General features: G+C 49.2%; 1 protein-coding gene across 1 annotated transcript; it reads right to left on the bottom strand.

The window, feature by feature from the left end:
• Positions 1-12,579: 12,579 nt before the first annotated feature.
• Positions 12,580-13,809, bottom strand: SCGB3A1 (secretoglobin family 3A member 1). Its single transcript, XM_059695124.1, has 3 exons — positions 13,713-13,809; positions 12,947-13,257; positions 12,580-12,713 (listed from the first exon to the last, which is right to left on the bottom strand). The coding sequence occupies exons 1-3, from the start codon at positions 13,765-13,767 to the stop codon at positions 12,690-12,692; spliced, it is 390 nt and encodes a 129-aa protein (XP_059551107.1). The 5' UTR covers positions 13,768-13,809; the 3' UTR covers positions 12,580-12,689.
• Between the last annotated feature and the right edge of the window lie 1,985 nt (positions 13,810-15,794).

Genomic DNA, 15,794 nt, shown 5'->3' with positions numbered 1-15,794 from the left:
TCAATAAAATATTTAAAAAAAAAAAAAAAAAAAGACAGGGAAATCTCCCAGATTGGATAAAAAGTAAAATGGAGAGAGACTTTTTACATTGGTGCGTACAGGATAGTTTAATAATTACCTTTTACAACACAGGTGGTATGAGGGGAACAGGATAATGTAGTCGCTGCTCTGGTCGCTACTTAAAGTCAAGATTGACCTTTGCCAAGGAAGTTACAGGTGAAGAACTCGACTACCACTTGCTTTTAATTAAGGAATTTTTATATTCACACCATTCTATGTGGTTACTTTCATTTGCTGAGTTTGTAAGGCCTGCCATGTAGGCCTCCTCTGAGTTCCATAGGTTTAGTAAGTGGCCACTTCTTCGTCCACAATTCCAATTTAAGATTATCTTACAACAAAAGGAATACTTGCCAAATATTCAGTAATCAAAGGCAAACTTGTCAGTGTGAGAACATTTTCTCACTGATGTGTCACTGCATAAGACAGTGTCACCTTCACATATACAATAATTTATTTTGAAACTTCATTGTACAAATCATGAATGCTAATTTTTGCACATTTTCTAACATTCACAAATTTTAATTTACCAGCATTTTGTGAATTGGTTGCAAAGTTTACAAGAAAATTTTGAAGAACACGATATTGATAAATTTAGAGTTGCTTTTCAAATTACGCAAATACCCCCTTTGAATTTGATGTTAATACAGAGGTGACAGAATTAGTATTGGAAGAGAAAAGTTTTTAACTTGGAGAGAAATTGATAAGTTTTTGTTACAAAGATTCATCTAAAAAACAAAAAGTTTACTTGATATGGATCAAAAATAATGATTTTTGAGGATTTAATTCTGTTATGGGAAACAAGTATATATGGAACAATTTGGGTATATGAATCTACTTTTTCTGTTATATTTTATAAAATTGAATATGAAAATCATTAAAGAAATGTTACACTAGGAGATATTAATGCAAAAAATAGTACTAAAGGTGAATAGAGAGAAAAGACACGACATGTTGAAAAAAGTAAAATGGCAGACATAAGTCAAATAATATTAAATGTGATTAGATTAACAACCTAATAAAAAGAGACCAGATGGGATCAAAAGCAGTCCATCTATATGCTGTCTTGGGAGATGGGTTTCACATTCATAGATACAAATAGGTTGAAAGTAAAAGGATGGAAGGGGGTTTCAAGCAAACATCAAGTGTGAGGGACTATACTAATAGACAAAATAGACTTGGAAACAAAAACTTACTAGAAACAAGGGGACATTTTTAAATTATGAGCAACACTAAATGATAAGCAACCCCAAACTACATGAATTAGAAACTGACCGAATGGAGAGACAAAATAGACAATTCATCAATAATTGGACATTTCAGTACCCCCCATCAATGGATAGGATAGCAAGGCAGAAGATTAAGGAAATAGGTTTGAACAACACTCTAAACAGGCTAGAGTCTCTAGCCACTAGACCTTACAGATGTGTAGAAAACACTACCTTCACAGCAGAATGCACATTCTCAAGTGTAGATGGAACGTGCTCCAGTTGATTATAGGCTGTGCCATTTTAAAAGCCTGCATAGGTTTAAAAGAATTGAAATTGTGCAAAGTATATTCTCCAATTATAAGGAGGTAAAAATAGAAGGGAGGTTGGAAATATGTGAAAATTATACCACACACTTCTAGATAACCAGTGGGTCAAAGAAAAAACTTCAAAAGAAATTAGAAAATACTTTGAAATAAGTGCAGACACAACATATCAAAAGTTATGAGATGCCGTGAAAGCAGTGCTTAAAAGGAAGCTTATAGCTATAAATACATTTTTTAAAAATAGCTCATCCTGGCCATGTGCCCAGTGATTGGAGTGTCAGCCCCCAGACCAAAGGGTTGTGGGTTAGATTCCAGTCAAGGGCATGTACCTGGGTTGCAAGTTTGATCCCCAGCCTTGGTTGGGGCAGGTACAGGAGGCAAACAATCTGTCTTCCCCTCCCCCCTCCCTTACACTCTAAAAATCAATGGGGAAAAATACCCTCAAGTGAGGATTTACAACAACAAAAATACCTCAAACCTCCCTCTTGAGTAACTCAGTTGGGTTAGAGCGTCCTCCCAATAATACAAGGTTGCAGAAGCAACCAATGAATGCCCAGCTAAGTGCAACAACAAATGGATGTTTCTTTCCCTCTCTAAAATCAATTTTTAAAGATCTCTCCAATCAACATAACTTTAAGACACTGGAAAACAAAGCACAAGGTAAACTCAAGCAGAAGAAGGAAAACAATAAAGATTAGAGCATAAAATAATGAGAGAGAATAGAAAATAATAGAGAAAATAAAACCAATCTTTGGAGAGATCAGCAAAATTGATAAGCCTTTCTGTGGAACAACAAAAAAGATTACTAAAATCAGGAATGGAAGTGGGATATTACCAACCTTACAAAATAAAAAGGATTATGAAATATTATGGGTAATTGCATGCTAATGAATTTGATGGAATAGACAAGTTTCTAGAACTACTACCAAAACTGAATCAAGAAGAAATAGAAAAACTGAATGAATTTATAAAAGGATTGAATTATAAATGGAAAACTATATGGAAAGAAAATCTTAGGCCCAGAAGGCTCTGTTGGTGAGTTCTACCAAATACTTAAGCCCTAGCTGGTTTGGCTCAGTGGATAGAGCAGCACACAGAGGGGTCCCAGTTCAATTCCGGTCAAGGGCATGTACTGGTTGCGGCTTGTACCTGTTGCAGCTTGATACCCGGCCCTGGTCAGAGCACATGCAGGAGGCAACCAATCGATGTGTCTCTCTCACATTGATGTTTCTCTCTGTTTCTCCTCCTCCCTTCCACTCTCTCTAAAAATCAATGGAAAAATAAACTCGGGTGAGGATTAACAACAAAAAATAAAAGAATAAATATTCTTCATAAACTCTTCCAAACTTTGCTCTTTCTGTGAGGTCAATAATACCCTGACATCTTTTTTTTTAAATAATTTTTATTAAAGTATTACAAAGAGTATTACATATGTCTCCTTCCCCCCCCCTTGACATTCCCCCAGCCCCTCCCCCCTAGTGTCTTGTGTCCATTGGTTATTCTTATATGCATGCATATAAGTCCTTCAGTTGATCTCTTAGCCCACCCCCCCAAACCCTCCCCAGGCTTCCCACTGTAGTTTGACAATCTATTCATTGCTGCTTTGCCTCTGCATCTACCCCTGCTCATCAGTCTATACTGGTCCCCATTATCCGTTTCAACCTCACCAGGGCTGTCTCGACCTCACCGGGGCCGTTTCGACTTCACCGGGGCTGTCCCAACCTCACCGGGGCCGTCCTGACCTCCCGGGGCTGTCCTGACCTCACTGGGGCTGTCCCGACCTCACCGGGGCCATCTTGACCTCACCGGGGCTGTCCCAACCTCACCGGGGCCGTCCTGACCTCCCGGGGCTGTCCTGACCTCACTGGGGCTGTCCCGACCTCACCGGGGCCATCTTGACCTCACCGGGGCTGTCCCAACCTCACCGGGGCCGTCCTGACCTCCCGGGGCTGTCCTGACCTCACTGGGGCTGTCCCGACCTCACCGGGGCCATCTTGACCTCACCGGGGCTGTCCCAACCTCACCAGGGCCGTCCCGACCTCCCGGGGCTGTCCTGACCTCACTGGAGCCGTCCCGGCCTCACCGGGGCAACATGAAGTTTGGCACTCTGTCCCCTGCCGGGCAGCTCCCCACTGGACAAAATCTCCAGGCGTTCCTGATGGCTGAACATCCAGCACGCCTGCTCGGACTTCACCCTCCACCAAGTGCACAGACTGCCCGTCTGCCATCCCCCAGCATCCCACGCGAGACTGGCACCAGTGGACGTGCTTGTGCGCCTGCTGGTACAGCGGTTCCACGTCACCAGCCCAACTGGGCCCGGCCCCGGCCTTCCCCGAACCCGACTCCGCCCCCCGAGTGCGTCCCTCCCGGATGCGAGGAGCCAAAATCTGCAGCCTGCTGGGTTGGGCTCTGTACTTGGAGCCTCTGCACATCCTCCTCAGTCTCAATGCTCTTCTTTCTTTCCTTCCAGCTGTAGAGCCTCCACTGGGCCAGCTTTCCCATGGTTCCGTATGATAGCTGTTTGTCTTATAGTTGGTAGTTTTGATGTTGTTGTGGGAGGCAGCACGCACAGGTCTCTCCCTTACGCCGCCATCTTGGTTCTCCTGGGTCTGCTTCTTTAGTGTGTCTCTTATGGGTGCGAGGAGTTGAAGTCTGCAATTTGTTGGGTTAGGCTGCAAAAGCGCAGGTGGGTCTTTTTGTGCCACTGGCACAGCTTGGATGGGGATGTAAATTGATTAGGGCGGGGTCTCAGGGAGTCGCCAGGGTGGAGCAAATAGCAATGGTGTCTCCGCAGCTCCTCGCCTCTCCGGGACCCCAGGGCTTCGCGTCCCTCAGTGCCGGCGAGCAGCTGCGCGCCAGAGCCTCCCTTGCTTTCCAACCGCTGTAAGGCCGTGCCGCCTCTCCCCGTGGGGTCTGGGGCCTCAGAGTCCCGTCCTGAACAAGCCCAGTGGATTCGAGAGAGTGTAACCCCCTCCGATTGAAAAAAAATGTGCATCCAGTTGCAGCCCACTTGGTGTGCGACTCTGTACCTCTGTTCTTGGTGCCTCTGTAGCTCCTACTCAGTCTCACTGCGCTTCTTTCTTTTTTTTTTTTTTTTTTTTTTTTTTTTTTTTTTTTTTTGTTTTGGAGTTTTTCTTTTTTTTTTTTTTTTTTTAATTAAATCTTTATTGTTCATATTATTACATTTGTTCCTTTTTTTTCCCCCCCATAACTCCCCTCCTCCCAGTTCCCGCCCTACCCTCCGCCCTCACTCCCCACCCACTGTCCTCATCCATAGGTGCACGATTTTTGTCCAGTCTCTTCCCACATCTCCCACACCCCTTTCCCCCCCAAGAATAGTCAGTCCATTCCCTTTCTATGTCCCTGATTCTATTATAATCAACAGTTTATTCTGTTCATCAGATTATTTATTCACTTGATTCTTAGATTCACTTGTTGATAGATGCATATTTGTTGTTCATAGTTTGTATCTTTACCTTTTTCTTCCTCTTCCTCTTCCTCTTCTTAAAGGATACCTTTCAGCATTTCATATAATCCTGGTTTGGTGGTGATGAACTCCTTTAGCTTTTCCTTATCTGTGAAGCTCTTTATCTGACCTTCAATTCTGAATGATAGCTTTGCTGGATAAAGTAATCTTGGTTGTAGGTTCTTGGTATTCATCACTTTGAATATTTCTTGCCACTCCCTTCTGGCCTGCAAAGTTTCTGTTGAGAAATCAGCTGACAGTCGTATGGGTATTCCCTTGTAGGTAACTGAGTTTCTTTCTCTTGCTGTTTTTAAGATTCTCTCTTTATCTTTTGCTCTTGGCATTTTAATTATGATGTGTCTTGGTGTGGTCCTCTTTGGATTCCTTTTGTTTGGGGTTCTCCGCGCTTCTTGGACCTGTAAGTCCATTTCTTTCACCAGGTGGGGGAAGTTTTCTGTCATTATTTCTTCAAATAGGTTTTGAATATCTTGGTCTCTCTCATCTTCTGGCACCCCTATAATTCTGATGTTGGTATGCTTGAAGCTGTCCCAGAGGCTCCTTACACTATCCTCGCATTTTTGGATTCTTTTTTCATTTTGCTTTTCCGGTTGGATGTTTTTTGCTTCCTCGCATTTCAAATCATTGACTTGATTCTTGCGCTCCTCTGGTCTGCTGTCGGGCGTCTGTATAATATTCGTTATTTCAGTCCGTGTGTGCTTAATTTCTAGTTGGTTCCCCAATATAAGATCGAGGGTCTTATTAGTTTTCGTGTAGAGCTCATTAAGTTTATCGGCAGCTTCTAAACAGTTCTTGAGAGACCTTAAAAGTGTGGTTCTGAACTCTATTTCTTCCATTGACAATTTTGTCCTGTTTCTTTGTCTCCGCATTTTGTTATGCTTCCTTGGTGCACCCCCTAGTGGTCTTTGTTCGCAGTCTTATAGATAAATCTTGATTGCTGTAGCTAATTCCAGGGAGGGTTTGACCTCCAGGCCAAGTGGCTATGAGATTCAGCTGTGTCAGCGGTGAGAGAACTTCTGTCCTCTAGGGAGGTGCTAATCTAGCCTTTGCCTGAGGCTATCTGGCAAATGCCTCTGTGCAGGGCTTGGGCAGGGCGGGTCGAACAGGATCAACAGTGTGGGCCGGAGAGAGCAGTTATGGCGGCTCTCAGTCCTGTCCCCAGGGGCTCTGCCTCTCTGAGTCCCAGCACCCGCTGGAAAGCTCGGAGAGAAAGCTGCACTCGCTCTGACTGAAGCCAGACAGTCCCGCTTCTTCCGCCTGAGTCTGGGTCCCTAAAGACTCGCCCGGATCTGGAGCTCAGAGTCTGCAACTCCCTCCCGATTGAAAACAACAACCGCGCCCTCCGCCGCCAGCCAGCTCCGCGCACTCCGCACCTCAGAATTTGACTTCAGCACTGCGCCTCCTCTGAGTGTCCGTATGCGTTTCTCTTTCCTCCTAGTTGTAGGACTTCCACTCAGCCAGCGCCCCTGTGGTTCTGGGTGATGTCCCTTCCGTTTTTTGGTTTCACTTTTGAAGTAGTTGTTCAAAGCAGCAAACTCCGGCGTTAACCTATGCCGCCATCTTGGTTCTCCTCTGTTTTTTGCGCTTCTTTCTTTCCTTCCAGTTGTAGAACTTCCACTGGGCCAGCTTTCCCATGGTTCTGAATGACAGCTGTTTGTCTTATAGTTGGTAGTTTCAATGATGTTGTGGGAGGCAGCATGCACAGGTCTACACCCTACGCCGCCATCTTGGTTCTCTACCCTGACATCTTAACCAAAGATATCACAAGGAAAGAAAGCTACACACTAATAATCCTCTATGAATATAGATGTAAAAATCCTCAACAAAATGCTAGCAAAACTGAATCCAACAATGTGTATAAAAGGATTATATACCATGGTCAAGTGGGATTCATCTCAGGATGTGAGGTTGGCTTAGTATCCCCACGTATGTCATACATCACAGCAATAGGGTAAAAGATAAAATGACAGAATCAACTCAATAATAGACACAGAAAAAATATTTGATAAAATTCTATAATCCTTCATTTAAAAAAAAAACAATGAATGAAAGAACTTTCTCAACCTGATAAAGGGTGTTTACAAAGAACCCACTGCTAACATCCTACTTACTGGTGAAAGATGAAGGCTTTACCCAAAGATCAGCAAACAAGCAAGTTGTCCATCCATTCTTGCCTTTTCAACATTGTACTGGGACTTCTAGCCAGGGAAATTGGACGAGAAAATGAAATAAAAGGCATCCAGCTTGGAAAGGAATAAGTAAAACTATATTTGCAGAAGACATGATCTTATACATAGAAAATCTTAAGTAGCCCATACACCAAAAAATCTATTAGAACTAATAAGTGAGTTCAGCAAGGTTAAAAGATCAATATATAAAAAGCAGCTGTTCACTAGCAATGAACAAACCAAAAACAAAATTAAGAAAATAATTTTATTTGTAATAACAGTAATTAGGAATCCTATATAATAAAAGGCTAATATGCAAATTGTCCCCTTGACCCAGAGTTCGACCAGGGGGCAGGGCTGGCCAGCCAATTGCCTGTGGCTCCTTCCCCCAGCTGGCCCTGCCCCCAATCGACCCCATCCACCCCTTTTGGGGGCGAGGCCAACTGGACCCCACCCGTGCATGAATTTGTGCACTGGGCCTCTAGTAGAGTTAATAAAAGAAAACAACTTGCACCCTAAAAAGTTTAAAACCTTGAAAGAAGTAAATGCATGAAAAGACATTTCGTGTTTATGGATTGAGAACACAATACTGTTAAGATGGTAATACTCCAAATTGATCTACAGATTCAATGCAGTACCTATCAGAAGCCCAACTTACCTTTTGCTGTAGAAATTGACAAGCTGATCTTAAAATTCATGTACAAAGTATACTAAAGACCCTCAAATAGCCAAATAATCTTGAAAAAACAAAGTTGGAGGACTTAACTTCTTGGTTTGAAAGCGTATTAAACAGCCACAGCGTTGTAAGACAGTAGTGATATTGCCATAAGGATGGCATATGGATCAATGGAAGTGAATTGAGAGCTCAGAAAGAAACATTTATACTTATGGTCATTTGATTTGTGACAGAGGCACCGAGACATCTCAATAAGGGGAAGGATAGTGTCCAACAACGGTGCTGGGCAACTGAAAATTCACAAGCAAAAGAATGAAGTTGGACCCCTACCTCAAACCATATACAAAAATTAATCCAAAATCTCAATGTAAGAGCTAAAACTTTTTTAAATTCTTTGAAAAATACATAAATATCAATATTTATGATGCTGGTTTAGGCAATAGTTTCTTGGGTAAAACATCTTAAAAGCAAAGGAACTAAAGGAAAAGGTAGATTAGTTAGGGTTTATCAAAATTAAAAACAAAACCCATGTAAATGAAATCTTTTGTATCACCTTTATGGGGCTTGAATTATTTGGTCAGTATGTTGTTGAGATTCGTTCACGTAAATGCATGCAATTCTAATAGCTAGACTTAATTTATTTTCATTATATGGATATTCCAAAATATATTTATCCATTCTTCTCTGCAAGTATATTTGAGTCATTTATAGTTTTCTTCCTCCCCTGTCCCCTTACAAACCATTCCGCTCTGAACATTCTGGTAGGTGCCATGGTGCGAGGGCTTGGGCACGTACATGTTGCTCCTTCGGATGGCTCCACCCCATCCAGAGTGTGTTCCCACTTACCCGCCGGCCATTCAGGAGGTAGCTTTTCATTGTTCCACAACTTTGCCAGCACTCGTTTTTGGCTGACTTCGTTTTTGGTAATCTGGTGGGAATAATAGTATTTCCTTTTGTTTTGCTATTTCAGGTTCTCCTTATGATTTTATGTCTCTTGAGGATTTTGCCCATTTACAGTTGAGTCATAATTCTTTATATTCTCAGAACAATTTTCATTTACCAGTTGTGTTGCATGCATTCTCTGAGTTTTCTTTTACTCTTTCCTTTTTATTTATTTTTATTTTTTTATATTTTTTTATTGATTTTTTGCAGAGAGGAAGGAAGAGGGACAGAAAGTTAGAAACATCGATGAGAGAGAAACATCGATCAGCTGCCTTCTGCACACCCCCTACTGGGGATGTGCTGGCAACCAAGGTACATGCCCTTGACCGGAATCGAACCTGGGACCTTTCAGTCCGCAGGCCAACACTCTATCCACTGAGCCAAACCAGTTAGGGCTCTTTCCTTTTTAAACTTTCTATTTTGAAGTGTCTCTGACATAACCAAAGTGCAAGGACAATCTAGTGGACTGGACTCACCCATCACCAAGCTTCCGTTATCGTTAAGTGGCTACTCTTGGTTTAGCTAGCCCCCGTTCTTCACACCCTGGGTTATTTCGAAGCCAAGTCCAGACATAGCATTTCACCTGTAGATATTTCAGCGTACATTTTAAAGTGATAAGCATTTAAAAATATATACTGGTATTTACCAGTATACAAGTTAATGGGTTTATTTTCTATGTCCTCCAAAGGCTACCATACAGACTCTTTTTCCCTGTATTAAAACATGGACTCAGCCCTAGCCGGCTTGGCTCAGTGGATAGAGCGTCACCCTGCGGACTGAAGGGTCACAGGTTTGATTCCAGTCAAGGGCATATGCCTGGGTTTCGGGCTCAATCCCCAGTAGGGGGCATGCAGGAGGCAGCCAATCAGTGATTCTCTCTCATCATTGATGTTTCTCTCTCTCCCTCTCCCTTCCTCTCTGAAATCAATAAAAATGTATTTTAAAAACAAAAAACATGGACTTAATCATATTGGATGAGTTCCGTCCCTTGTACTTATTACCATCAGTGATGTTCGAATTGCCCAATCTCTGGCCAGGGAGCTTTATCCAGATGGTACCGCCTTTTTGGCACAATCCTGATGGTCTGTCAGCCTCCCTCTGTTCAGGTATGAAAAGACGTGCAGGTTTACACTGGCTGCTCCGGGCCTGGAACTGGACATTGCTCCAAAGACTCCTCCCTCCTCAGGTGGGAAATGGTAACTGGAGGCCACTCCCAGGACACACGATTCTCATTGCTGCCTGATTGGTTGGTTTCTCGGTCCTTCCAGGAGGCCGATGAGGTAAACTACATCGGACAATTGTACTTCCAGTTCAGATCAAGCTATAAGGTTTTAACTTAACCTTCTTGATCTTTTTTATTTTTTCTGAACACTATTCTGCTGGAGGGTACACCAGCCTTGCTTGCTTTCTTTCTTTCTTTCTTTTTAATTAAATATTTTTATTGATTTCAGAGAGGGAGAGAGAGAGAGACATCAATGGTGAGAGAGAATCATTTATTGGCTGCCCACAGCCTGGGCATGTGCCCTGACCGAGAATTGAACCGTGACCTCCTGGTTCATAGGTCGCTGTTCAAACATAGCCACGCGGCCGGGCAATGATCCTATATCAGCGTCTACTTTCAACTTTACCAGAAATCTCGGGTTTCAGTGACACTGGTGTGATGACTCATTTGACTTATCACAGAGCAGGTGGAGAATGGCCTCAGTGTGGCAACGTCATCAACAAGAGACGTTTGTATAGTCTTGTCCTGCCCGGGGACCCACGCCCAACCCCAGGAGGTAGAGTTAAATTCCTGTAGTTTCATGCTGCTTATACCACCACTGGAAACAAAGTTAGGTTTATTGGTTTCTTTTTATAATTTCGCTTTTTTTTAAGTTGCTTTAAATTTTTGTATTTTATATCAAGGAAGATCTCTACATGGTTACAAAGGGAAACTAGCAAAATAAGATATTTAAATAGCTTTCCCTTCCCCAGGATTATGGTTGGTCTCTTTTCCCAGGAACCTGCAGAAGGCGGGAAGCTAGACCTGGCAGGTGGCCTTGGGGCTTCCCATGATTTCTCAGGGTCTCCTTCTCCTGCCAGCACTGCGATCCCCCCCCCAGCCCCCCGGTTCCCGGGGGAGGTTCTCCAGGTGGGAGGCAGCCGGGCCACTCGGGATGGGAACTCTGTCAGCCCACGGCAGACGCAGCGATTCCTGTAGTGTAACAGGGACTGTTACCGGGCCGGCCGCTGAGAGCCTGGGTGTGTGATGTCGGGAGCGACTGGCCAGCGAGGTCCCGTCCCCACCGCCTTCTGCACCCGCGCTGCGCAGGACGTCCTCTCTCGCCGCTTCGGTGTCCAGAGCAGAGCTTTACTCGGCTCAGGACCCTGGGACACTCGGGCGCCCTCTGACCACGATGTGGATGTAATCTGGATGCAAGTGGCCTCCTGTTGTGGTTTGACTATGAATGTGTCAAAGTGGCTGAAAATTAAATCCCCGACTTTCCTTGTCAAGACAGGAGAGGACCAGAAGAAGTCAGACCCAGGGTCTAACATAAAAGGTGAAAATGGCCGAAACCGGTTTGGCTCAGTGGATAGAGCGTCGGCCTGCGGACTGAGGGGTCCCAGGTTCGATTCCGGTCAAGGGCATGTACCTGGGTTGCGGGCACATCTCCAGTAGGGGGTGTGCAGGAGGCAGCTGATCGATGTTTCTCTCTCATCGATGTTTCTAACTATCTCTCTCCCTTCCTCTCTGTAAAAAATCAATAAAATATATTAAAAAAAAAAAAAAAGGTGAAAATGACCTTGGTTCGTCCACTGTGGGTTGGTAGGCAAGACCCAGAGAGCCCTTCCCAGGAAACTGGAAGTGGGGTGTGCTAGAGGTTGTGCCTGATGAGCAGCAGGCCTCCCTGGCAGCTCTCCCGGAGGACAGGAGCTCTGCCCCGGGCCCCCCACCAGGGGGCCTCCCCACCAGGGGGCCTCCCCACCTCGAGGACAGTCCTCCAGGAGACAGAAGGAACCTCGGCCATGAGGTTACTTCACTGAAACCACAGGGAAAGCAAAAAGTCTGTAGACGTTCATGGCCCTCAATCCTGCCCCTCCCAGGAGAGAAATTGAGATTAAGGGAGGAAAACAAACACCTCCAAATATTTGCAAGAAATGGCGTTGTCTGGAGAGGTTTTTTGTTTTTAATCGTCACCCGAGGATGTTTTTCCATTGATTTTTGGAGGGAGGCGGGTGGGCGAGAGAAAGATCCATGTGAGAGAGACACATTGGTTGGTTGCCTCCAGCACAGGCCACAACCTGAGCCAGGGATCGGACCTGAAACGGAGGTACGTGTTCTTGTGCTCTTGACCGGGAATCAAACCCGAGACCCTTCGGTCCATGGGCCGGCACTCTAACCACTGAGCCAAACCTGCCAGGGCTGTTTGGAGAGTTCTTGCTCATCGTCGAGGGTTAGATAATTCCCGTGCCTCATGGACATGTACAGACCAGAACGAGGAAAAATTCCCGACGGAGTTTTCGAACGCAGTCTAAATTGCCACTTGCCCAGTCCTGTCACCTTTCATTGCTGGCTGTGTGCCCCCCCTACCCCCCCACCCCGCCAAATGTCAGTAGTCTCTCCCTCCGTCGGGGCACCTGGCCCTCCGTGCCCCTCCCAGCCCAGCCCCTCTCCCTTCAGCACAGGCTCACAGCAGGGAGGGACGGGCATTGAGGCGAGAAGACATCAGCCCAGAGCTGCTCTTAACTGTTTATTGAGGGGGAGGGAGCGGGTGGGGCTGGTGCAGGTGCCGGCCTGAAGGCGGCAGCGTCTGGTCGCCGGGCGGGCAGGGATGCGCCAGCTGCCGCTCAGCCAAAGTAGGTCAGGGCTCCCTGGAAAGAAGCCACGGTTGAGTGTTTCCCTGCGCGGGTGACCACGGCCCTGCTCTGCGGGGACAGGCACAGGTGGCGGCCCTTGTGCGTGCCTGCCCCTTCCCCGGCCCCGCAGCCCCACCTCGCTCAGATATGGCCGGTCCTCCCAGTGCCCACGGGGGCGGACAACGGGGTGGCCCTGTCAGGGATTAGAGGGCGGACGGGGTGCTCACCGAGGGAGGCGCCTCACTCACCAGTAGCGCCTTCACGGCCCCCATGGCCCCCATGGCGTCCGGGCCCACCTCGGTCACACACTTCCTGGAGCCCTCCACCAGGCGCTCCACGTTGATGCCCATGCTGGTCAGGAGGAACCTCAGGGGGTTGAAGCCCTTGAAGTAGGAGGGGGCCACAGCCCCGGCCACGTTCTCGGCCCCAGCCTCCAGGGCAGCCGCAGGCGCAAGGACAGGTGCAAGGGCAGCCGCAGGCGCAAGGGCAGCCGCAGGCGCAAGGGCAGCCGCGCTCGGGACCGTGGGCTTGGCCGCCATGTTCATGAAGAAAGCTGCAGCTGCAGAAGGAGGAGCGTCACCCGCCCGGCCATCCCCAGGAGAGCTGCTGAGGGGCCCTCGCCTCCTGGAGGTGACAGGGCCTTTGAAACCTGCCAGCACCCGGCCACCCACTTGACCGAGCGCAGAGCTGTGGCTGCAGGGAGCTGGCTGGACAGGACCAGGAGCTGGCTGCGGGGGAGGGCGGGAGGTGAGCTCTGTGGGGGCCTGGGCACGTTCCCAGAGGACGGGACCCCTGGGCTGGCGTGGGAGGGTGACAGAGCCAGGATGTTTCCAGACCAGGCCAGCCCTCACACCGCCTGTGGCTGGGAGAGCCTGCGGCCGGTGGGCGAAGAGGAGAACCGGGGCGGGAGGGGCCCACAGGACGGGCCCGCAGAGCCTGGTGCCCGGGTGGGTGCAGAGGCAGCAGGGCCGGGACCTGCTGGAGGGGGGGTGGGCCCAGGCCTGGGGCACTCACTGGGCTGGCTGAGCAGGGCCACGCTGAGCACCAGGAAGGCAGCGGCGAGCTTCATGGCGGCTGGGCTCCGAGGATGCTCCTGGACCTGACACGCTGCCCGGAGTCTGGCCCTGGGGCTTCATATACCCCATCCTCGCCCCTCCCCGGGGCCGGGCCTCCCCCGCCCTGTCCTCCTGAGAACGTGCTGTTTGCTCAACTAATGGGCCAAGCCCGGCCAACTTCCTGCTCAGGCTGGTGGGCCCTGGGAAACCCGTGCCCCCAACCCTGCCCGGGTCTCGGGACTTCCTCTTGGCCAGGCCCGGGTGAGGGCGGGAATGCGGCTGGGCCGTGTGCACGGGCCCCGGCCTCTGCCCCTCCAGGGCGGTGTCTGGCCGGACCCCAGCTGGCCCCGCCGTGCTGAGGGCCAGGGGTGAGGAAGGGCCGGCTGTGACCCCGGCTTCCCTGTTCCAGAGCCCGGAGATGTCGGGCAGCTATTGATGGAGAGGCCACGGGCAGCTATCGAGGCCAACAGGAAGGCCTGGGACAGTCTCCATCTTTGAAATCAGTCTTGACATGAGAATTTCACACGTCTCATCTGCAGGACACGCCAAACACACGCCGCCCATGACATAGGCTCACACGTCTCATCTGCAGGACATGCCAAACACACGCCGCCCGTGACACAGGCTCACACATCTCATCTGCAGGACATGCCAAACACACGCCGCCCTTGACACAGGCTCACACATCTCATCTGCAGGACACGTCAAACACACGCCACCCATGACACAGGCTCACACGTCTCATCTGCAGGACACGCCAAACACACGCTGCCCGTGACACAGGCTCACACGTCTCATCTGCAGGACACGCCAAACACGCCGCCCGTGACACAGGCTCACACGTCTCATCTGCAGGACACGCCAAACACACGCCGCCCGTGCGTGATACAGGCTCACACGTCTCATCTGCAGGACACGCCAAACACACACCGCCCGTGACACAGGCTCACACATCTCATCTGCAGGACATGCCAAACACACACAGCCCATGACACAGGCTCGCCGGGGATGCGGCTTTTCAGGGAGCCCTGGATCCCCCAGCTGGGCTGCGGGGCTCCCTGCTCTCCCGCCTGCAGGTGCGTGCGGCTATTAGCAGCTGTGCAACACGTGTGCGTGCGCGTGCTCTCCGCTCACCTTGTGCATGTCCCCTTGGCGGTGTGGGGTGGGGGGCGTGCACTATAAATGTGAGCTTATTCAGAGGTGGCTGCCCGGTGGCCGCACCCCTGATGCCCGAGCCTCACCCTCTCAGGGGGCGCTGGCTGAAGGAGGCCGCTCCGGCCAGGCCCCTCCTGAAAGCCTGGGCAGCAGGCGGCTCCCCTCCCCGGCAGGGGGCTCTCCCGGGCCCGCGGGGGTCTGGGGGCTCCTTACAGTGGCGGCAGGTTCCTGGGGGAGGGGACAGAGCACAGGTGGGCGAGGAGAACATGGACACAGCTGAGCAGCTCCTTCCAGATTAAACCCCAGGAGACCGTGTCTGCCCCGTCCCCGGCCTGAGTCAGCACAGTCTCCCATGTGCCTCGGCCCACACGTGGCTGTGGTGGCCGCTGCGCTGTCCCCTCCGGCAAAGAAAGCCGCCTCTGCCTGTGGGGACGGGCGCCCTGGGGAGAGGCTGCGCGGCAGCCGAGAACTGTCAGTCAAGCTTCCTAAGTGTGTGTGTGTTTGGGAGGGTGCGGGGGGCTGGAGCCAGGATGTTCTCATTGGTCGTCTTGTCCCATTGAAACTTGGGGACAGGGGTCTCGCAGGAGCTGGTGTGGTTATGCCAGGGGGAGGTGGGAGAAGCCAGGCGGTTCTCAGGGCGGCCCTACCGCTCGGACCACGGGGCCTGCGCTCGTCCGGGGCTCCCAGGAGGCCCGAGGTCAGACTGCCATTCCCTGTGGGGACCGGGGTCGCACTTTCTTCAATGAACATTTGGTGTGAGGACTACTCTCCTCCTGAGCAAGCACAGCCCGGCGTGAACCCCTCCAAACTGGGGTCACTGGGTCCTTGGCCCAGGTGACCCACGTAGGGGGGTGCTGGGAGCCACCCCGGGCACCGTCCACCACGC

Source organism: Myotis daubentonii, chromosome 5, assembly GCF_963259705.1.
Source record: "Myotis daubentonii chromosome 5, mMyoDau2.1, whole genome shotgun sequence".
Lineage (NCBI taxonomy): Eukaryota > Metazoa > Chordata > Mammalia > Chiroptera > Vespertilionidae > Myotis > Myotis daubentonii.
This window is presented reverse-complemented; position numbering and strand designations above follow the sequence as displayed.